This window comes from Rhea pennata, chromosome 18 (genome assembly GCF_028389875.1).
Source record: "Rhea pennata isolate bPtePen1 chromosome 18, bPtePen1.pri, whole genome shotgun sequence".
Lineage (NCBI taxonomy): Eukaryota > Metazoa > Chordata > Aves > Rheiformes > Rheidae > Rhea > Rhea pennata.
The window spans coordinates 6,303,305-6,326,647 of record NC_084680.1 but is presented as its reverse complement, the minus strand read 5'-3'; the positions used below and the strand labels follow the sequence as shown (position 1 = coordinate 6,326,647).

General features: G+C 47.9%; 1 protein-coding gene across 1 annotated transcript in view; it reads left to right on the top strand.

Annotated features, from left to right (window-relative positions):
• The window catches only part of ASTN2 (astrotactin 2), a 410,202-nt gene that overhangs the window by 116,221 nt on the left and 270,638 nt on the right, over positions 1 to 23,343 (top strand). Inside the window, exon 4 of the mRNA XM_062590667.1 lies at positions 19,361 to 19,510. Within this exon, the coding sequence (XP_062446651.1) occupies positions 19,361 to 19,510 (150 nt within the window). The remainder of the gene's footprint in view (positions 1 to 19,360; positions 19,511 to 23,343) is intronic.

Below are 23,343 nucleotides of genomic sequence, written 5' to 3'. Positions count from 1 at the left end.
GATTTCAGGAATTGGCGATAAAGTGCCTTTTATGCTGACTGAAAAATACCCCCAACCTGGGACTGCAACTAGTCTCCACGGCCTGGATTGCCCACAGACTGCCAGCGGCTGTGAGTTACATGCACCAGTTCTCCCACCAGTTCACCTAATTACTGTGTCATGCTTTGCACCTTGAATTCAGGCAGAGAAACTGGCAAAATAACTCAGAAATGGAGATGCCCAAATCTTTCAGAAGACTTCCTGAATATTGGCTGTTCCTGCAATTTAGGAAGTGGGACCATAACCCTGTCTCAGAGAAAGCAGAAGGGGAGCACCCGGATGGATGTGCAAAGCCATGTAGGACTATTGAGTAGTTGTGACTTTTGTCCATGCAAAGTGTGCTTGAATGCCTTCCTGATGCTTGGAAATTTGGTGTCTCAGGAGTCTTTGGTCTGAACATCTATGGCACAACCCAATCCGGAGTTCTGGCTCTTGTCTAACCACCCCACCAAAGATGCTCGTGGTGCCTGGCCCAGTGCTGGTCAGAGGGCTATGAGACGCCTCCGTTCCTTTGGTTGAGGAGTAACGCATTCTTGCACTTTTTAAGAGCCTCTCCATGTGTGTCCTTAGCAAGGTATCTTCACCACGTGTGTTTGTACCTTTCCTATTCTGGTCCCTCTGAAGCCTGCTGGCTCACAAGGTGCTTCCTCCCACAGGGTCACCTTTCCCCCTACCCCCCGTAAGGAGGCTGTCCTCAAGCAGCCAAGCTACAGCATCCCCAAGTTGCTTCTCTCTTCTGAAGGTGGTCAGAGCCTGGTATCTATAGTTCTGGTTAGGATTTCCAGGCGAAAAATATGAATACATGTGCTGTGAGCCTTGCATTCACACCTTATAGCTGGCTTGCATGTGCATGAGAAGCACAGTGGTTTGGGATGCATCAGATTTACCTTACTCCCAGGCATTTTGACCTGCGCGTGAGCAGCAGGTACAGCCGGTGTTCCTGTGAGAATGTAGCAGGTGGGCTGCAGAAGCTGCAGCTGGTGTGAGAAGGTGCCACATATCTGGAGACCAATTCTGTTCTGGCAAAATTTTACAGGTGAATAAAAGGTGGATGTGTCTAGGACAACCCAGCTGTAGGATGACCCTAGTGTATGGCCAGAGCCTATCTTCTCCCATTCTACCTCGCCTCCATCATCGATCTGCCTGCCCGGCTTTACTCGCTTGCTTGCTCGGTCAGCAGCTGCTGGGTTTCAGCACAACTCCCTAGGACAGGCAGGAAACTGTGCCAGCTTCCCCGTGGGTCAGCTAGCACCTGGGGAAAACGCTCTCCTTGCTGCTCTTGCAGCGTAGCTTTGTGGTAAGACATCGGCTGGGACTTGTCAGCGGGCTCCAAATGGTGTCATCTCACAGGCTGTCACAAAAGGCTCTTTAAAGTGTCAGTCCCCAGCATTAATTAGCAGGGATGGCAAATCCAGCGAAGAGTGAGGGTTGCCTCCACCTTTGCGTGCTTACGGCTTTCTGCTATGCGGTGGGGCTCTCAAGCGTGGCGTGGAGGTGTGTTGGACCTGGCCTGGCCCCCCTGGGTGCTGCCTCCCCTCCGCCAGGCTGCAAGGCAGCAGGCACTTCCCATTGTCAGGAACTTGTGCGTGCCGTGCTGCACGGTCGGTTGGGATCGATTGCACTTTCCATGGGGAACGTTTTTCTCTGGAGGTCATGCAGCAAAAACGTCTGTTTTGCAAATCACAGGCAAGCTGAGCGTGAATCCATTGAGCCAACCTCTCCTCGGGAGTCTCGGACGCGGCTCCGCAGCGAGGCGTGTGGAAAGGCAGCTCCCTCGCGCCGCTGGAGCATCTGAAGCGGAGCTCGGTGCAAACAAACAGAGGAGCAATGTGCTGAATAACGACATCTAGCAACAAGCGTGTCTGGGTGATAAAGTTAATGAAATTACAGGTTTTGACCTGATACCAGGCTCTGCTGTGGGTAGATAAACAGCGGGGCAAAGATGAGATGTTTATTTCTCCCCAGCTGCAGCCTGTAATCTGGACACATCGTGCAGGGCCATTAACATTATTGCTGTTATGCAAAATCATTTTTGATTTGGGAAGGGAAAAAAAAAATCCCCCAACTCCCTAGAAAATGGAAAGCTGACAAAATTAGAATTGCAGCAGGAGCACGAACTGACCTGGTGACATTGCACAGAGCCCAGATGAGTTTAGACAGAATGAAAATCCAAGGCAGTTTATGAAGAAGAAAAAAAGTAGTATCTCTTATTAATAAAATAAAATAGAGCGAAGGTGGAGGCAGGAGACAGGGACTTCTTATTAGCCAAAAAAAGTCCCTTTGTGCTGCTACAGAAAGGGGGTTTTGCAGTTTTCTCATGGTTTTGGGGTTGCCTCAGGCAATTAAGAAGTCTCCAAGAATTTCTTGCTTCATGGGTCTGAAAGGTGCAGTGGTGTTTGCTGTTGTGAGATGTAATTCCTTGGGTGTTGGTCTTTACTGGGGCGATGGGGATGAGGTTCCAGTGCATTTGAAGCCCTCTACAATTATGAGTTTTTGGTAAAGTCCTGCACGTGCAGTCACCTTCCTCACCTCCCTGTACCCCTGCTCTTCCTTGCCTCTCTGAACTGTACCTTGTTACTCCAGACAGTTGGCGATGGATGCTCCTGACCACTTCTGCCCTCCCTTGCCTTTCCTGAGCAGATGGCCTTAAGCACCAGACCTCTGGGGACTCCTAACTTGCTTTTCTCTTTTTATGTCTTTGACTCTCATCTATCATCATATCCTTTTGTCCTGTAGCAGCAGGAACACTTTATTTCTGTTCATCAAATACTATTTCAGAGGATTTGGGCCCTAGTCCATTGCAGGCAGCACTATTAGATTCTACAGTGTTACAGTTGGGACACATAGCTAACACAGAGATGGAGTTAGTAAATTCAGGGTAAATGAAAGCAGAGCAAAAATGAATGTAGTGTTACTAGTAAGTTCCCCAGGCCCTCTGAGGAGAGAGGAGGATGATTATCTACCCAAATAGGTTTTAACACATTTTGAAAAAATCCTCAACTCTTTGCTAGTGAAATCCTCTTGGCATTTTCTAGCTTTGTGAAGCCAACTGTAGAGCAAGAAGAAGAGAAGATTTTGCCTAAACATATTCTCCTGAGGATCAGTGGAAACTAGAACTTTTGCATGGTGAAATGTGAGTAGAAAATAGAGCGCTGTGGTAACAGACTTGAAAATTTATGTATCTGCCATATCAGTCCTGCAACAAAGGAGCCATCTTTATTTTCTTTGTTTCTTTCATGTTTAGGAGAAGAAATAATTGTTCAAGCAGACCTTCCTGCTCTTGTCACAGACACCGCAGTCTGGATATGGCCTCCAAGTCTAGACAGGAGACATGGCTTATTACCAACAGTACAGACGATGAATACAATGGGAATTATCAGAGGCACAGTTGTGCTTCTTGCAGTCATCCTGAATTCATAACTCCTCGACTTTCGTTCTAATCTGCTGTGTTGACTTGGGCAAATCTCTTCATTTTTTCTTACTTAATCCGTAGATGCTTTTCTCAGCAGTGATAGTGTGTAGCTTTTTTAGCATGCCTGAAAGGTAGCTCAGCAACTAGAATGTGAACCTAGAGAGAGAGGTTTGACTCCACACTGCCACAGGCTGCTTTTTTAAACCTGGCAAAGTCACTCTGTGGTCCAGTGTTCATCTGTGAATTGGAGAAGGTTGCCAAAGTTATAAGGCAGATGTTTACATCAGGCTGCGTCACCCGTGAAAGCAAACTTATTATTCATCATCATCTGTTGGTGCGGTGCCTGTGAGCTTCACATGGGACCACGACCTCTCTGTGCTGGGAGCTGTACGGACCCAGGAGGAAGATGACATGTCTCCAATCAGAGAGCTTCTGGCCTGCATGTGAAGCAAGAACAGCAGATGAGGGAGGACAAGGGAATGTGAGGTCGTGGTAATATAAGAGGTTGTGGTCGCTTGCAGCCAATCTGTTCTTGGGTTTCTCTAGCTAATGTAGTGAAAGAGAATTTGAAAGAGGAATATTTTTGACAGGGTTACGAGGAGATGAATGGCTTAGGTTTGAAATAACAGAAAAAGAGCAGATAGAGGAAGGGTCAAATTAGTTGGCCAGGAAAGCGATCCCCAGAACAGCATTTGTCAAGGCTGGAGATAAGGATTTTTCAGGGACTGAGATACGGAATAGGAAGATGGATAGTTAAGCTATCTTCTGAGGATGTTACTCATAACAAATGTATGAGCTCCGGAGTATCTTGGGTGTGAGAGCTAACGAGAGGATCTGCATGAAAGGTGATGTCCCAGTAAAAGTCTGAGTGACAGGCAGGCTGAGGCCAGGCTGAGGCCATGGATGTTGTCCTCGGCGGTGGGAAGGGGCATCTCATGGAGAACCTGATGGAGAAGAGCAGCCTAATTTTGCTGAGCTCGAGCTGTCAGACATCCCCAAGGAGAAGTCAAAGACAGGCCAGGCTCGTAGTTCAGACACTGGTATAGGGCAGCACATTGCAGTGCCAGGGCTTCTTGTCAGCGCGTCCCCCACAGCTGCCACGATGGGGCTGGGAGCTGGCTCTTTCCTGGTGCAGCCTGTCTCCAGCTGCGTTTCACTGGTGTAGGCAGATGCAGTGTGTCCGTGAATCATAGTATTAACTAGAGGCTTTCTGAGCTTTTAATAAATAAAACAATAGCTTAATGTCTGCTGGGGCTGGAAGCTAAAATGGGACAGAACATTAGGGTGGTGTCAAATGCGTCTTGGGGCTCTATCTTCTTTTCTGTGACCTAATGGGATCATGACCCTCTTTGTATTTGTTCAGCTTTTTCCCAAATCTAATCCTCACCCACTTCTTGCATAATTCCCCAAGACCTTTTAAAATGTATGTTTGCGCAGCTCGTGTGGCTGCAGTGAAAAACATTCAGTGCAGTCCACTGGTTCCTGGCTGACAGGAATCCCACTGCAAATTTCAGCTTAGAAGAAATCAAAATAAATTAGACCCTCCAGGATAAGAAACGGGTCCCAATTCAGTAAAGCATTTAAGCACATGGTTATCTAGTGTCTCTAGTTATCAGAGCAATTAAGCATGACTTTAAGTCAAACGTGTTTAATTCCAAGTGATTTGAGTGCATTCTTGAAGAGAAATGGAGAGAATATAACGATGCCAGCTGTGACTTAATGTTGATTTGAAAATGTATATATCTACCAAGGAAAAACTTTGCTTCCCAGAGACATTAAAATGGTCATAATTAATATACTATTTGCCTTTCCAGCTCTGAATCGAGAGCATCCAAGCTGGAGTTTTAGGTTTGTTTTGATCGCCCTGTCATACAAAACTGGTTGCATCAGGTCTCAGTTTGAGTTGTCATGGGGACAGCCCTGTTGATGTCTGTGTACAGGTTTTATTCCATGGGGAGGTCCGAGTTAAGGCAAAGTGTGGAGTTGGCAGAAGGAGGTCTGTGCACGCAGAGAACCGCACTGTGGGGCTGTTCTCTGTTAATGCACTGAGCAAGGAGGGGTCTTGAGATGTAAATGAGCTGTGGGGGATTGCACTGGCGGGTGCTGCCTGGCCAGCACTTGGCTGATTGCAGGGAAGGGGCACAAGCTGCTCGGGAAGTGGCCCAGTGTGTGAAATTGCATCTTTCCAGCTGGGTCCAACCCCATTTCATAGCAGGGCAAGAGGCACTCGGGGCTTTTTTTTTTTTTTTTTTTTTTTTCCTTTTTGCAGCAATGAGGGAATGATGGTCTTTTGGCCTGGTGCTGCTGCAGGACTCTCCTGCACACCTTCCAAAAGCTTCCCTGTCCCATCACCTGTCCCACTTCTGCATAGCAGCTGTCTGCCAAAACAAGCCCGCAGGGGCTCCCAGCCCAGGAGGCCCTTGGGGAAGCTGATGTCTCCCTCTGGGCTTGTGTGTCCCCCTCTACAGGAGGCGTCATGGGCTTCTGGCAGTGCTAGTGTATCCGTGGAGCACAGCGTATCATGCTGGTACAAGTTTAGTGACTAGCTAAGACTTCAACATCTCTCATCCAGCTGGGGCTTTCCCTGGCCCACCACAAGGGCTGCTGTTGAGAAAATGCTTTTAGGTTGGATTTCTTGATGAGAATGTTTTGTTATTTTTCCTCCTCTCTCCTTTGCCTTTGCTCTATCCTGCTTGCTTATTTTACGAGACAGAGAAGGGAAGAAGCAGATGGAAAAGCGGCTTTTAATGGTGCCATGGGGAATCGAAGAGGAAAGGGGTGTTATAATATACCAGCATTTCTCTGAGCATCCCAAAGGGATAGCAGTTTCATAAAGTCCCACTGGTTTTTCACTGTTTCACAAGATGTGGGCTGGTCTCACCATGATGCTACATGACTTTTCAAGCCCAGAGTAGCCAAGTGACTTGAAACAGAAGAGGAGGGTCCTCTGTAATCCCCTCTTCCAGCCAAAGCTGTGTGACTCGTAGCCCATCAAGTCAGCAGCTCTCTAAACGTGAGGTTTGTTGGGTTTTGTGGGGCTGTCTCAGCCCCTTGATGCCTGCTCAAGTTGTCACAGCAGTTTTGTGTGCAGTAGCCCCGAATTCCCCAGGTGTCCAAAATGCTTTTTATCCAGGCGAAATCACAAGCTCACAGAAGATAAGCTGTGAAGTTTTGGCTGTCCAAGGAAAACAAGCCATCAGGAACTATATTTATGTAGATGCCAGGCTCACATTGTTCATCACTGTGTGCATAACTATGAATGTTTGATAAAGCACTGCATTATTAAAGGCAGAGCTGAGTTGTAGACCAGTTGGTGACCAGGCTGGGCTTTGACAATTTTTTTTTTGCCTGATGCAAAATATAAAAAATAATATGGTAGCTCTTTATTCTCCTTGTGTGACCCTGAGGGATCTCAGTGCCCTCCCCAGGTATGTCCTCCCCATATCTGCTTCGTGGCACATTGCACCAGGCATCCACCTTCTGTTCAGTGCAGATCTGGGATCTCTTCAGCTCCACCAGACACCATTTCATCAGTGAAACAGAGCCATCATGGAGCGAAACTCTGATGTTGGTTCCTGAAGTCAACCTGAACAGGAAAAGGGAGTGTGGTGGCTGGAAGTGAAGGAGAAAACCCTGCAATTTTCCAGTTTCTGCTGGAAATGAATAGGTGCCTGCCTGTGTGCATCTCTTAGGCAGCCCCTGAGATGTGACACTCCAAGCTGAGGCTGTTACTGTGCTGATGCATGTGGGGCTGTTCCAGTCTGTGGTGCCTGATGAGGTTGATAGACCTGTTTTGTCAGCCTTGGCTTGCTGCCTAGGTGTCGCTTGTCACTTCCTTGGCGTCATGGCTAAACTAGGTGGTGTGCGTTAGGAGAAGCTGGAGAGAGGGGTCCATTCTCAGTGCTGTGGAGCAGCCTAGCAGTGCTTGCCCATGTGAGCTCTGCTCATTCCTGGAGACCAGCTCACTGGCAAGGCTTCCTGGGCTTATGAATTTTATGGAGAACAAGGAGGCCAGTGCAGCAACAGCTGCTTTGCTCTGTTTATATGTCCTCTTCCTATCAGTCATGTTTTAGCTGGCTACGACACTGAGACCATTAGTTTTGTCAGTTAGCTCCTAAGGAAGACAGATTGAGGCCAGGCACCTGTACAGGCATTAGGTCTGCAGGCACCTTCTAGCCCCATTTATCATAAGGCAGCAACCTACCTGAAGGACCCAGTGGGAGGGGAAACTTATTAACAAGGTACTTCAAATCAATCCTTTCTGAAAGCCCCGGAGAGTTACAGTATTTGTAGTGACTCACCTACCCTGGAGCTCTTCCTCAGAGGACCCTGCAGGGTTTTAGCTGCTGCCCATTTCACTCAGCACTTAGCTGAGATGAGCATGGGAAGCAGAGCCCCTTGGGGTCTCGTGGTGCTCGGCCTTGTTTCTTTGCACTTGCATTTTGCAAGTATTTTACTTTCAATAGCTTGGACTCTCCAGGCATTCCTTCAGGTCCAGCTCTTCTTTTGAGCCAACAGATGAGCTCTCAGCAGCAGGCTGCTCTTGTTCTTTGGTTGGGGTGGCTGAATTGGGCCTAGCTGCCTACACTGATGTGCTTGAGATGTTTTTTCACTGTCACTAAAGAGGGCTGCTTTTGGTGAGCGTCTGTTCAGTGTGTGTGCAGCTGAAATTTCTTGGCCCCACTGCAAGATGGATTTTTGGTGGTTTGCACTCCTCCTTCAGGTTAAGATCACTTCTTGGTCCTCCTCAGCATGCAGTGCAGAGTTTGCTGGTGCTGGGAACAGGGTCTTACTTTGCCTACTGTGCAAAGATAGTTTCATGTGTAGTTAGCAAATCCATTGGCCAGATGGTACTTCTGTCCCCTTTGGGGGTAGTGCCAAGCTAGACTGTTTGGGACAGGAGGGGAATTGGTGGCAGTAGTGCAAATATGCCCTATGCTGCCAAGGAGGAAGCTGAGAGATGGGGTGTAGAAGGAGGTAACCATGCCAAGCTTCCCATCTTTGCATTCTTTGGGATGCTAGAAGTCACTAATACTCAGTTGCCTCCAGCATTTGAAGTGATAAAGTGCTGCTTCTTCCAGGTTCATCCTGTTAGCTGTGATTCCTTGGCCAGGAGGGATGGATCCCAGGTAGGGATTCTGCCCTCATGCACCTTTCACAGCAAGGCTCCCCTTGCTGGCTCACAGCTGGTTTTATTGCTGACCTTTCCTGGGGCTTGTTGGGCATGGAAGAGAACATGTGTGGTGGGGTGGAGGGAAGCTGGAGGTCAGGGCTCTGCTTTTGAGTGGCGACATATATTCTCCTTCCTGCTCCACTTAAATTTTCAATTATTTTTTTAACTTCAGAAGCATTAGCTGCTGCTGAGGGCCTGCCCACCTTCCTAGCTTCTGTCTACTCACTGTATAGGCTAAAAAGTTATGGCAGCTCTTTATAAAGGTAAGTTAAGAACTTCCTTACACCTGTGCTGCTGGAGATGGTGGGATACAGAATCTGCAATAGCCCGAAGCCCTTTCAGTGTTGTGGTGGGGAAAGATGGGGCAGGCTTTTGAGGGCAAATCCTGTGACCCAAAGGTTTTTCCTTGCTGTGGTTCCCAGCAGGAGGAGAAATGGTGTAAAGGGACAGATGCCCTGGAGATGTCAGGGGATAGGTGTGTTAGGAATGTCTTTGCCTGTAGGAAGAGCTGAGGATTTCTTAGGCCAGAAACAACTCCCAGGAAGGTCAAACTAGTAGGTAACAGCTCAAGAAGTGGTGTGACCCAGCTGGTTTGCTGGGTGTTCACATTGCAAAGGTATGCAGTGGAGGTTGTTGGACTCTGGCTCTTCAGTTATTGATCTTTCACTATGTGTTTATGATTATACCACATTATCTTAATGAGCAAGGTATGAACTTGTGGAAGTAGCAGGGGGAAAGGGAAAGGAGGAAGGAAGAAAAGCAAGGAGAATAAGGGATGAAATACAACTCACAGGCATTGTCGATAGGGCTGTGATTGTGGTTGTAGTTGGAAATGATGCCATTAATACAATGCTTATTCATTTCATACCATTAAAAAGAATGGAAGCACTTTGGAATTACCTAATTCCAAATGAAATTAACATTCCATGGCATTTTCCAGTAAATGGTTAGTTTGCACACGTGAGTGGAGGCAATTAGCTGGGAAGTGATTGAGCGCTGTGACTGGAGAGAGCATGAAGAAGGGTCAAGGCACATGATGGTTGGAGAGGGTATTGCTTTGGGTTCTGGCTTTGAAATTCCCCTTCCCTGCGGGCTGGGTGTTCTCCTGGGGCTCCTGCTGGTTTGATTAGCAGCTCTTTTGGCTGGAGCAAGGACAAGAACTGCAGATATTTTCTCCTACTCTGGGAAGGTGGAAGGAATGGCAAAGCTTTGCATGGGAGCAAAACAGGAGAACTGGAAAGTTAGGTGTTACTGATTTGGATTAACCCCTTTCTGCCTGCTAGGACTAGGAAATCCAGAGCAGGGTCTGGGATGCTTGACTGTGCTGCTTGGTTGAAAGTTGCCTGGTCTATACTGGACTGAGCCAAGCAGCTCTGAAAGCAGACTATGGCCATCCCAGCCAAATGCGTCTGGGTCAGAACCAGAGAAACTAGACTTGCTCTCTTTGTAGTGGACTGAAACCAAAGAGGAAAACAAGGAAATGAGAGAGCTTATCCTAACTTAGTTTAGCATGATTGGTTTAGCTGCATAAGCACTGTGTAGTGCATCCAAAGACAGCTAAGCTTGTCCCTGTGGTTGTACCCTTCCCTTGATGGGAAGTGGGTCTGTCCTCTGCCTGGTTTCTCCTGAGGTGGCATGGTCTAAAGAGGAGACAAGCAATGTAATTACGAGACCTGTATCTCCTTTGGAAACATGGCTGAGGGTGCTGCCTTCAGACACCTCCTGTGCTCCTTCCTGAGTCATTGGGGCATGCATGGCACAGAGGTGGTGGCAGCTTGGTAGAGAGTGAACCTGAGGAGTTTTGAGCTCTGTAGGGTGCTCTGAGGAGGCTCTCTGGGATTTCTCCTCCACTGAGGAGGCTGCAGGAAGGTGTGGGCAGGTCTAGTCTGAAGACCTGTCATAAAACTGGCTCCTTGCAGAGTCTCTGTTCCAACCTAAGAGGTGGCTGTAAAAAAGAGTTGTGGCTGGGCTGGTTTGTTTTAGTGGAAGGGAAGAATGGGCTTGGATTAGGGCAGGAGCAGCCCCAGGAAACGTCTGCTCACTCCTGTGTATCATGAAATCCTTCTAGGTCTTAAGTGACCCAATATTTTGCTGTCCTCATCCAAAGGAGGAAGACCGCTGAGGCAAACCTCTGGACATATTCATAGATCATATCTCACTGTTAGATAACAGTTAAATAGCTCCAAGCTGCAGCCTCTGCACATCTCAGGGGTTGAACCTTGACGCTCCTGTGTGGTTGCCCAATTGTGGGATCCCAACGGGCATGATTCACTCCCCTGCTTTGCACTCACTCCCATGTGAACACAAGTCTATATGCTCCTATACCCCTCCTACGCTGTATGTCAGCCTCTCCAAGCACCTCACTTTTCCCTTAGCCATCACATACTCCAAGCTTTATTAAAAACCAATGGAGACTTTTCCAGATTTGTTAAACTACTGAAAACTTCTGATCGTATCATGGTTTTCTCTGCCTCATACCAGATAAGGATTGTGCTGGCTCTGAGCCTGGAACTGAGGGTGGTGGAGAATGAGGTAAAGCAGTCATCTCATGAATATGTGAAGGAGGAAAATACATTTGTTCAGCTTACTTCAAAGGAGACATCTCAAATGGAACTTCCCTTCCTGTATTTCTTCTTCTTCTACCCTCCCCCTCTAATTTACAATAAAAATCAATTTTTTATGCATGAAGGTTTATTTTTAAAGAGAGACCTATTATATATAATGACCTATTAATATATATTAACTTCTATCTTAAAGAAATGTATACATTTTCTATTTTAAAGCCCCCCCCCCAAAAAAAAGGGGCTGAGAGAGAGAAGGAAGCAGCAGAGATGGAATACAAGCAAATTTTCAAAATGCTTCTCGGTTCCTATAGCCCTATTTGGATGAATCTGAAAATCCCTCTATGTAAGAGAGTTTCTCTGAGGCAGAGTGATTCTCCCTAGCTCGGTGTTTGCAGGCTGGGGCTGAGGGGCCAGGACATAGCTGAGGAGGGGGCCAGGGCCAGCTCAGGCAAAGCATGCTGTGCCATGGTTACCATTTTCCTTGGTGGCTTCATCTAAGGATGGCATGGAGAAGATTACATTGCAGAAGGCACTTGATCCCTTGCCTTCAGCTCTGATATATGAGTATTTTTGATTATTTGTGCTTAGTTTTGATGATTTTTTTTTAAAAAATATATATTTGTCCTGAGTTGGTTGCGTAATGCACCAGCAATGTCCAAGGGTTGTTTGGACTTGGTATTTGTGGTATATGAGATGGAGTGATTGGGAACAGGTGCCTGATGGGGACAGAGGCTCTCTTGCTCAAGGTCAGAGGTGGTAGAAGTGTTTGCTAAAAGAAAGGGATGGAATGGTAAAGTTCTCAATGTTGCTCATGTCTTTGCTATATTCACTGTGATTTGTGGCAAGATATTTCTATCCAGACGTATTTTCTTCCCAATACGTGTGAAACGGTAGTACAAATATTTTCCACCTTTGTCACGTAGGCATTGGTATAATTACTTAATTTTATGCTAGTAAAGCTCTTTGCTTTCTACAACTTAGTACCTTTAGATTGGCACTGTTGAAAATCAGTCCACATCCCAGTTTCAGAACAAACACTGTTGCTTATTTCATGCTTCAAAAAACAACAAACACCCATTATTTAGAGCTGGTGAGAAAACAGAGTTTCCACCATGTGGAAAACTTCCAACATTGTGAAATTTATGCTCATTCCAAATAGGGTAGAAAAGTCAATATCTTGAAATACTTTCTAGAGTAGAAATTTCCAAAATATTGATTCAGAAATATCAAAATGACCTTATTGAAACTCAGGAGTTTGATTCACGTAAAGCAATTAAAACGTATTAAGCTTAAACTATGCTACGCATACTTGGTGTGCATGTACGTTTACATAGCGCATTATGGATGTAATGATGCATTAGACCTTTACAGCCAGCATCAGTGATTCGCAGGAGAGTACCTTTGCCTAGAAAAAGATTATTTGAAAAATATTGGAAGCAATCAGTACGAGTGAGGGAAATGGTCTTAGAGGAGAGTTAGTGTCGGAAACAAGGGGGCAGTGTGGTACACGTGGCCACAGCTGCCATCATAAATGCATGAAAATGTCAAAGTAAAATAGGAAGGAAAAACCATAACAACCTAATTGCATCCCAACTTTTCTATTTAATCCTTAATTGAGTTTGACGTGTTCTTGTGAAACATTTTGATTTCAGTGAAACAGTGTATTCAGTCTAGCAGCTCTTGAGTTTCTCTGCTAGTTACTCTGTGCCATCTTCTCTCCAAAAATCCGGGACCATTTAAACCATTGATAATTTTGAGGAGTCAGCAATTTGGGCTCTGATACTTAGAAATCAAGGACAGTGATGTGAAAATCAAGTGCTTAAAAAAAGGCATTTTCAGATACATAAATATATATATTATATTATATATATATATAAAAAAAATAAAATATATATTTTTTATTTGGTATCTACTGTGAGAAGATCGAATACAAGCTGGTATTGTCTTTCCAGCTTTTTCCATACAGTTAAGAGAACATAAATGTTGCTTAAGAAAGACGAGGACTTCCATGGCTCCAGGGACTGTGACTTTAAGCCAAATACCAAAGAACAAGAGCTGTTGGCTTTGTAGACCTTAAGTCTCACGGCTCTATTTTAATACACTACCAAAAGTGAGATGTGGGCCCATCCCCTCTCACAACCACTCAGTGGAAGTGCAAGGCACTGTGCCTGGTTTAGAGAAGCTGTCTGCTCTTCTCCTGCCCTGGCTAGGTTTGATGCAGCATCTAATGAGGCTGTTAGGTGCTTACTGACTATGGGGGCTCTGCTAGTGCAGGAGCGTTGGCTTAGACTGAGGGCACTTCTCCAGAGTGCAGTAGGGCTGGTCTGTTGGGGTACTCTGAGGCAGCATCCAAAGACACTAAAATATCTCAGCAGGGTTGTGAGGGTTTGTTTCCAGGCCATATGGGATACTTGCAGGACCACTTGCCCAGTGCCTGCTTCCTAGCTGGAAAAGAGTCGCATGTTTAAAGTGATTTTGCATTTCCTTGTCCCTTGCTCTGCACCATTGAAAGTGAGGATCGGGGAGGTACTGGTCTTCTCTTTCCCCAAGACAAAACTTAAAGCCAACCTGTTACTCTGGAAGAAGTTATTTTTTCCCTCATGTAAGTGGCAGGACGTTGTGTCCTCCTCACCTGGTGAGCAGATTCAGTCTGAGCAGCTGGGGCTATGGCAGAGCAGGGAGGGAAGAATCCTGCTTCTCCCTCTGGGATGAGCAGTGGACAAGGGTTGGCTTTGGCCCACGGAGGAGCACGGCTGCAGCTATGGGACATAGCATCTCTCAGACACCTGGTCAGGATAAGCCCAGGAAACACCTCTTGGCTGTGGTGGAAATCCCATGAAAGATGAAACAGGTGCTTCTGCTTTTCATCATAGTTGCAATGTGTTTTTACCCAGACATCACTCATCACTATTGATGACTTGTTTTTTTAATTTTAATCCAAACAACATATTTTCCCAGTGCCAGCAAAAAAGAAGAAAGGCTATTGGTATGAATTGTTTTGTGGGAGACATGCAAATGAAAAATGGAGCCGTAAGGAGAGCAAAACAACTTTCAAAATAGAGTATGAGGGTGGACAGGAGGGAGGTGTAGGATGAGAACATGCAATGTACTCTACAAAGGTACTTTTACCTTCAGAAGTGTATTAAAATCACTAAAGTAGATGGAAGTAGCTTTTGTGGAGACCGAATAGCCTGGTGTTGCCTGTAGTTTAACTTGTTTTTACGGGGGTCTTATGCTGTCAAACCTCCTTAATAGGAAGTGATGAGATTGCCACGGATATGTTGAGACACTAGTGATGTGCCAAACCTTTGGGTGGATCTCACCACCTCGGCTGTGCTTTTAAAAGCTCTTCAAAGCAGTGACGAAGATATGAGCTAAATAGTCCTGGTGAATTTATCTCCTTTACCTTGGAAACAGGGGATAGGAGAGAAGACAGTTTGGCAGACTTTGCTCAGAGAGAGGACAGTTGTATCACGCCTAAAAGCATGTCTCATTTGGCCAACGCTGACAATTGTAAGAAGAAACCAGTGACTAAGCGCTGGTGATAGCACTGCTGAGCTGTTTGCGAGAGGAGGGCAGCGTGTGAAAGCAGGGCTGTGGGGGTCAGCGCGGGAGCCTATGTTTAGCGTTGGCATCCCACGCAGGTTTCGCAGGGCAGAGCTGAAGTATTTGTGTGATTGGAGCCTCGTGCCACCCTGCTCCAGAACATGTTCCCGTCCTTCCCCGAGCAATTAAAACCTCACGGGGTGATGCAAGTGCTGCCCCACAGCACGTGTCCATCTAGTCAGCCTCCAACCACCCTCGCCAGCAGGACATGTGCAGCCTCTGCCGCATGTGTGTTAACTCGTGATTGCTGTGTGGTTGTGTATCTCTGCAACAGACTGATGGCCTCTGTGGATAGAGCACTAGCAACCAGAGTGGGTGGTTTATTTATTTATTTATTTATTTATTTTTGTCTCTAGCTATAAAGGCTCAGATTGTTGTCTATGGACTTTCCTGGGTGAGAAAGCCAAGGTGGTGGAGTTTATGGTGGACATCTGCTGTGTAGATACAATGGCCATCTTCAGGCTCAGTAGAGACCTACTACTCTGCTAATGCTATGCCTCCTTCCTTGCCATGCGTTGGTATCTTCTTCCTTCCTTCTGATAGAGTTGGCAGTGGGTGAGGCTCCCTCCTTTAGTCCTTTACCTCAGTGATCATTCAGATTAAATCCAGCTACCGTTGGTTTGGCAATGAGGGTTTTTTCCTGCTGTTGCCATACTGCCCAGGTCAAATTCCATCTACTCAGCAAGGGATTTCCCCGCGTTGCTCCCAGGTAAGGAGCACAGAGAGGCCAAGGAGGTGCCAACGAACGCATGAGATGCACAGCAATGAGGCACGCTGGGAATGCTGGGTTTTACTCAACCTCTAGGAAACAGGGAGAAATATTTGTAACATTGCAAATAGCCAACAAGTGCTGGGACTGTCTCCCCACAAAGATGATGCTTCCCTTCACCCCGCTATTGGCGTTCGCGCCAATGACAAACAGTCAAGCAGATGCTTCTGGATTGATGTGCTGAGTATGGTGACCAGATGGGGTACGATCACAACGTCGCTGATTATTCCCGTCAGCCGAGCAAGGAACATGACAGAGCTGCGACCTCTCTACATTTCCCAGCTAGCTGAAAACTCGTCCCCCTCCTCCTCCTCTCATCACACTCTTGTTCTGGCCTCCTTTCAGTAAATAAGCTTTAGCCAGGCAGTTCTTAAGATCCCTGCTCTACTTGCACATGTTATATATTGCAGAGCCCCGAGGTTCAAATAAATTGCCATCTGTTCGCAGGGAGGCCCTGCTACGCTAATCTCTTGTCCCCGTGCAGCTGCCGAAGGAGGGGAGAGAGTCGGGAGTGACTGAGGTGCTGCAGAAAAGCGGCAGGGCCGGCCTCCTGGGCGAAGGAGCTGCGCCCGTGTGCTTCTAGGGGGTGCTGGTGGGGCAGCCTCCTCTCCACCCTGTGTCCAGGAAAGGGCTTTCCCCATCGAACACCCTGTGCTGGGGCTGTAGGGCTCTATTGAGAAGAACACTTGCAGGGGGGAAGGGGCTGAACCGTAGCTGGTGCCAGTGGGTGATGTCGCAGCGTCGTTTCTGGATGCCTCAGTGGAGTGCTGCAAGATTGGCTTTGGCACATCTTGTCAGGAGTGACGCAGGAGATGGGACTAGATGCTCCCCTGAGGCCTTTCCTACACTTGATTTCCCCTGTGATGTTGCCTGATGGGATATCCGATGCCGCAGTATCCTGCAGTGCCTGCCGTAAATCCAGAGCCTGGGAGCTCTCGTGCCGAGTGGGCTTGGAGGATTCTGCCCGTGATTTATGGTGCTTGGGGGACCCTGGTGCTGAATAACGGAGACATAATGTAGCTGGTCCCCTTAGGCCAAGCTCTCGGACTTTCCTGAAGTGGTTCCCCCTTCCGCTGCTTGTGCCAGCTCTGAATTTGCTCCTCGTCTCTCCATTGCCCAGTGGGGCTCTGCTGAACTGATGTATTTGGCCAAACCCTCTCCTGAGCCCTGCTCATTCGCTTGCGGAGATGGGGAACAGAACTGATCTGCACTTCTCCCGCGCTGCCCCTTGCAGTGGCCCCAGTAGATTTTAGATGCCTCATCTACAGTATTCAGGTGTGGAAGAGCACCCAGCGAGGGTCTAAAGCCTGGACCGGGAAACCCAGGGGCTCCTAGGGAACCCATGTGGGCAGATCTGTTGAGAGCGTGGGTGATCCTGAGCAGGGCCGGATTTGGGCACAGCACCTTGCTTGCAGCAAGTGTCCCATGCTGTCGGCGAGCGGCTAGGTCCTTTCCATCCGTCTGTCCCTGGGAGGTGTCAGCTTGGAGGCGCTTGCTTCACGCTAGCAGTGCACTTGTGTCCCTGGGCAGCAGCTCCTGCAGGTCAACCCGTCCTGGAGATGGACCTGTCTGTGCCAATAAGCCTGCCCTGGAATGGGAGTGCTTTCGAGATGCGTGTTTGGGAGTTTGGGTGCATTACTTCTGGCACTGGTGAAACCCCAGCAGCCTGATGGTGCTGGGGCCGTGCAGAGCCCCAGCAGCGTGCTCGCCCAGTGCGAAGTCACTCTGCTAGCAGCGGCAGGGCACAGCGCCTCCGACTGCATCGCTGCCCGCTGCTGTTGCTGCTCTGCTCCCTGGCTTTTTCCTCTCCTTCCTCCTTCACTCACCGGCGTTTTGTTTGGGGAAGCAGCTCCACGGCAGTGCTGCTGCGCGAGGGGTCTCGCGATGCGGGCTGTTCCTTCTGCAAGGGTTTCTCCTCGCACCCCTCCCTTCTGCGTGGGCAATTTTTGGAGCCTTCTCCTTCTCCACTGACGACTCCTCATTTAAGTTGCATCCTTGTCTGGAGTTACAAATGCCTCGTCCTGCACAGCCGCCGTTCTTACTAAAACGAACTCTGCCACATGCTGCTAAGGAAATTGGAGTCTGTGGGCTGGGGCAGTTATGCATCCCGAACTCACCAGGTGCCCACATATCTCCAACTAAAATACATATCTAATGTATCTCTGGGCCTAGGAGATGCAGCGGGTGAATGCATTAGCCCTTAAATCCTGGAGAGCTGAGGAGCTCTGGCTAAGGTGCTGACTTGAAGGAGCTTAGGCAGTTCGCTTCCCTAGGTGACATTTGTACGCAGCACGAAGCTGCTGCAGAGTTCAGCCGATTTAAGCCTGACTGGCAGCCTTTGCCTAGGAGAGGGTCAGGGCCCCATTGCCAGCGGCTCCTGCTGCAGCACGGGCAGATGAGCTGAGCCACGCAGAGGAGGGCAGGGAAGGGTGATGCGCAGAGCTGCTCCAAGAGAGAGTGGAGCAGCGTTTCTGCTGGTGGCAGGTGAGTGGCACGCTGCAGAGGCACCGACAGCCCGGCTCCGGCTCCCAGGAAGGTGTCGATGCTGTCAGGAGGGACAGTCCCCCACAAGCCAAAGAGGAGAAAGCAGCACTGCAGCAAGCAGAAGCAAAAGGAGCCGGGGAGGGTGTGCGCAGCCCGTGGGATTGCTCAGCGTCTGCCAGGGGTAGCAGGGAAAGCTCTGCAGAGAGGTCGAGAGGACAAGGAGGCCCTTTGTCTGATGGGATGTGGGATGCTTTCAGGGCTGGTGATTCTTGCCAACTCCAAATGAGCTCAGACACTGGGAGGAGGCAGGAGGAGCTTCATGAGCTGATCAGACTTCATGACTCTTAATATGGAGACAGAAACAGAGGTTATGTTCTGCTAATGAGTTTATTTGAGGAGCTGACAGAGGTCAGACTGTTTGCTTCCACCTGGGAGACCTGTGTGGCCTTCAGAAGGTCCACTACAAACCTTTTGGTCCTGTTTTCATCTTTCTTATTTGCTAATGTTTTCATTATTTCCATTAACTGCTTGTAGTGCAGGGCTGGGTAGGTGGATGTCTGAGAGCAGGGAGAGGAGTTGCTTAAATATTGAGCAGTGTCATCTGCTGAGCGGCACTGAAGAAAGCTGTTTTCTGAGCTTGGGGTGCTGTCACTCTGCGTGTAAGTGAATGCCTTTGGAAGGCATAGTGAGAGGATCAGAAGGGACTTCCTTATTCAGCTGGATGTGTTAAAACATACCCAGAGCAGCTATTCAGGTTGTTCAGCTAGCTTAAAACGATGAGCCTTGCATACCCTTATTCGGCTCCAGAATTACTTGTCATGGAGGACACATTCACCTGAAAGGCTGCCAAGCCGCAGGTTTGACTGCAAACTCCCAAAGCAGAGTTAAACACAGTCCTAAGCCAGCACAGTCCCATTTGGGCTTCCTGTGGCTAGTGATAGCGTTCCTGTATGTGTTCCTGTATGTTTTGAACTCTGCAGTCTAACTTCTAATAAAGCCACGGTGCTTCCAATTGCCCCTGCATTCGCATACAGGAATAGGCAAGGAATAATTGCAAGTGTTGGAAAGTGATGTGAAAAATGTGATTTCCCTAAACTCACAATTTACTGAATTCTGTTACTCTTAGAATTAGCAAGTGTTGTCTGAGTCCCCTGAGGTGGCTTCTTACAGCAGTCCAGATCGGCAGAGCTTTATCTCATGCCCTTGACTCTGGATCGTGCTGTTCTTTGCAAGTGTGACAGTGGCTAGGAAGGGTGGTGGGTACACGATTGCCCAAATGTCTTTTAACTGCAGTCCCTTTACCGGTGTTGCAGCTCCCGAGGTGACGCAGGAGACGGTGGAGTCCCTCATGCAGAAGTTCAAGGAGAGCTTCCGCACCAACACACCCATTGAGATCGGGCAGCTCCAGCCCGCGCTGCGCAGCACGTCGGTGGGGAGACGGAAACGCCGGAGCCGACCCCGAGGTAGGCTTCCATCTGCTGCCATGGTTGCTGCCTGCTCCTCTGGTGCTGTGGATTTGATTACACCTAGAGGAGTGAGTCTGGTGGGGGCTAAGGCAGGATCTCCTCACCCTAATCACTAAGTGCTCTGCTGAGGACCTCTGCCTACTTGCCTATGCAGAGGGGGACCACAGACCTTCTCTGTAACAGGGTGAGAGGGGAAAATCCAATATCATCCAGTGGTCTGGGTGAGGTGGTTGGGAGTAGTGTCACCTCCTGTCCTCCTCAGAATTTGTCCAGCCCTGATGCAAGTCTGTGATCCCTGCGCCTCTGGCTGCCCCAGCTAACCCGATTTCATGGGAAATGCAATTTCTATGCAAGCTTTTGTTCCAGGGGAACAGGTGAATTTTGCTTTGGCTGTAACTCACATTTCTGAGGCCTCCCTTCATTGTGTTTTGCCGGTGCTTAGTTTGGGCATTTTTTTATTTAGAGGCCACAGGCGAGGTACGAGCAGCAATCTGCGGCTCCAAAGACTGCACATGCAGAAGTGCCTCGGGGGCTGTTCGGTTTTATTTGTAGCCCTGCTAGCTATTGCAGACCCTCTGGAAGAAAAGGAGGAGGTTGGTTGCAATAGCCCTGTGAGACGGATTTGGTCCCTAGGTTGCTTTTGAAGAGGAGAAGAGGAGAAAAAGCTGCCACTGTTGCTGCTAGGAAGAAAAAAAAAAAAAAAGAGAGAGAGAGAAAGTAGTTGTGAATTAAGCGATGAGAGCAGAGGCTGTGCTTAGAGTTTGGGTCCAGATTTTTGGTTGGGCTATGGCTGGGGAGGAGGAGGTGCGTTGGGGTCGCACTTCGGCAGAGGTGGAAGGGCTCTTCGGCCGTGGCAGGCTCAGCGTTGGTCTGCTTAGCGCACTGCAGGTCTTGTGGCAGCACTGGGAAGCCAGGGAGGAAATAGTTTCCTCTCTGTTTACTGTTGGTTTTGTTTTTCATTTATTTATGAGTCTGAAATGTGATCTTTTATTCTGGATATATTTTCCTGCAATACAGGCCTGGAGAGGGCTTTTTTATTATAGCTCTGCCCATAAATTATTCACTTAGTGTGAAGAAAATGTTCTGACTCTTTAACTGGTTTAAATTATTTGGTTTGTTTTGTAGTGGTTATTCAAATACACATATCTGGATTTCAGCATGAGCAGGGGAGTGCTTTGGGGTCTACAGTGACTATCTGGTGAAGTTTCCTGCTCCATGTATGGCTTTGTTTTTTTATTTTGTTTGGTTTTTTGTTGTTTTTGTTTCCATTTTGTTTTGGACCACCTGAAGGCGAGAGGCTTCCTGGTCGCTAATAGAGCAAGCCGGTTAAGCCTCGCAGCTGAGCCTGGGAGGAGGCTCGACACCCTCCTGCCAGCAGAGACTCCCGCTGCCCCGGGTGGGAGCGTGGCACCAAGCCCCACAGCCTGCCAGCCTCCTTGTCACCTGCTCGCCCCCAGGCGACATCCCTGAAACCCCCTCTCTGTCAGACGTTCTCACCTCGGGCTGCATCCCCTGCCTCTCCCGATCTTTGCACCGCTTCGGAGTCATCCGTGCAGCTGCAGAGCAGCCCTGTTACCTCCTCCGGGCAGTGGTCTTCTCTTGGGGCTGACCCCTTTGGAGAGGTGGTGGCTGTGGTCTGGGAGCGCTGCTGTGAATCACATAGTGTGATTTCAACAAGTGCCAGGGCAAGAGATCCCTTCGTTGCCCTCCTGTGAGCTTTCTGCCCAGGCTTATGTTTTCTGAACATGAGCATTGGAGATCAGATCATGCCAGCTTCTCTGCCTGAGATGTGGAGGCAACAGGGGCTAACTCCCAGCCTGGATTTACCCATCCCAAGTCTGGGATCGGTGGTGGTAGGCAGATGCTTTCTTGCCAGCAGGTGAGAAGAAGAAATATAGGCTTTGCCAGCCCCGTTCTCGGTGTCTAATGGATTGTATTTTCCCTGGGTCTCTCTTCCTCCCTGAAACTCTTAACAGTCATAATTGCAAATGCTCTCAGGCACAGTGGGGACCTTTGTGTGGCTTTAAGTGTTAATGGTATGATATACACCATGAATGTCAAGCAGGGACTGGACTTTTGAGTGTCTCCATTTCTGAGAGTCCTCACTTGAGACACCCTAGAAAAAAACATTTAAAAAGTCTCCCGTGTCAGAAATCACTGAGCAGCTCTGAAAATCAAGCCAACTCTAGCGTCTCCAATAAAGAGCTCCCCACAGCCCTATCCCTTTCTCTTTTTCTCACAATTTATATTTCTGTTCATTTGTGAAAATCTTGGCTGGGTGCTGCTGCTGAATCAGGAATGTCTTTTCCATGCATTTCTCTGCTGCTCTCCTGTTTTGGAAGTTTTGTTTTTATGGCCTGTGTTTAATTGTCCCTCTGGCGTGCGAGCGATTGGAACACTATTGAACATTAAGGTTAAATGATGATATCACAACTTACTATGTTTGCATTTTACATCCAATTGCAAACACAAACCCTTCGCCTCATTAATCCTTTGCAATCCATTTTTTTTTCTCCCCCTAAATGAAATTGTCCATTTGGGATGCATTTGTTTTCCCTTAACAGCCACATGACAGTTCCTCTGATGGAGTTTGCATCCAGCTTTGTTACTGGGTAGTGACAAGTTGGCCTGACGGATGCATGTGTGTAATTATTTTCTCGCGGTTCGATTTAATTAATGCTTAACCTCATCAGAGTCCTACAGCTGGAGTGCTCTCTCTGCAGGAACTAGTAACAGCAAAAGAATTTCCTGCTTTGCAGAAAGACTCCAAAAGGATTCTGTGAATGCCTTGCATAAAGAAAAAAAAAAGGAAAAAACAAACCAAAACAAACAACCCAACAGCCCAACCCAACAAAAACAAATCTCAAGTAAGCTCTACCTTGCTTCCCTTCCCCGCACTAAGTGCATTTAAACTGCTGCCTATTGCTTGTCATTAAATCTGATTCTGCACTAAGTGTTTCTAACAGCTCCAGGAAAGGTCATATTTTGCCAAGAAGATCTACTTAAAAAAAAAAAAAAACCCTCTCCATTTACACAACCATATAACTTTATTTTGTGTAATGCCTTTTTCATACAAACTTTCTCCCCAAACACTTTTATCGAGTGAAGCACATTTAGAGTTTATAAATAATACAAGGAGAGAGAAGATAATATGAGTCTAGGTGCAGGAAGGATGAGGTAGAAGGAGAATATCTCTGCTGAGGTTTGAAAATAGATGGAGGCTAGCAGAGCACAAGAGCTGCAGGCAAAGGGTCCACGTTTCATGGGGACACTGCTGAGAGCCCTTCTCCCTCCAAGGGAGCCTGGCCTGGACAGGTGGTCCCCACACTGGGCGACGGGATGCGTGTCTCGGGCAGGTCGTTTGACTTCTCTCTTTTATTTAATTCATGAAGCAGTTGATCTTCTCCTTGGCTTGCGAAATTGTCCAAGGTCCACAGGTTAAAATGTTTTGCTGGGAGGACTTGGTGTTGGTGGCTGCGTAGGGCTCACGTGGATATAATGTCCTGAGGAAGTGGCAGAGCTGGCAGTGGGCAGATGGTTTGGGGGACTGGAAGAATTATCATCACTGAACTCTACAGAGAATTTTATTTTTGTCTTCCTACAAGAAACCCTCATAAATACCATTCAAAAGGTTTTGGAGTGGAGAAGATTAAAAAGATCAGCAGGGAAAGTTTGACTACTCGAACCCCTACTCTTGCTGCAGTGCAGCCTCTGGACCTCTTGGGGCTCACCTTCTGCGTTGCTGCTGGGAAGAGCGGTGCTGCTCCATGCTAATTCCCTTGCTATTGCTTTTCCAGCTCTGTCCCTTTCTCCATGAGATGCGTCCGTGT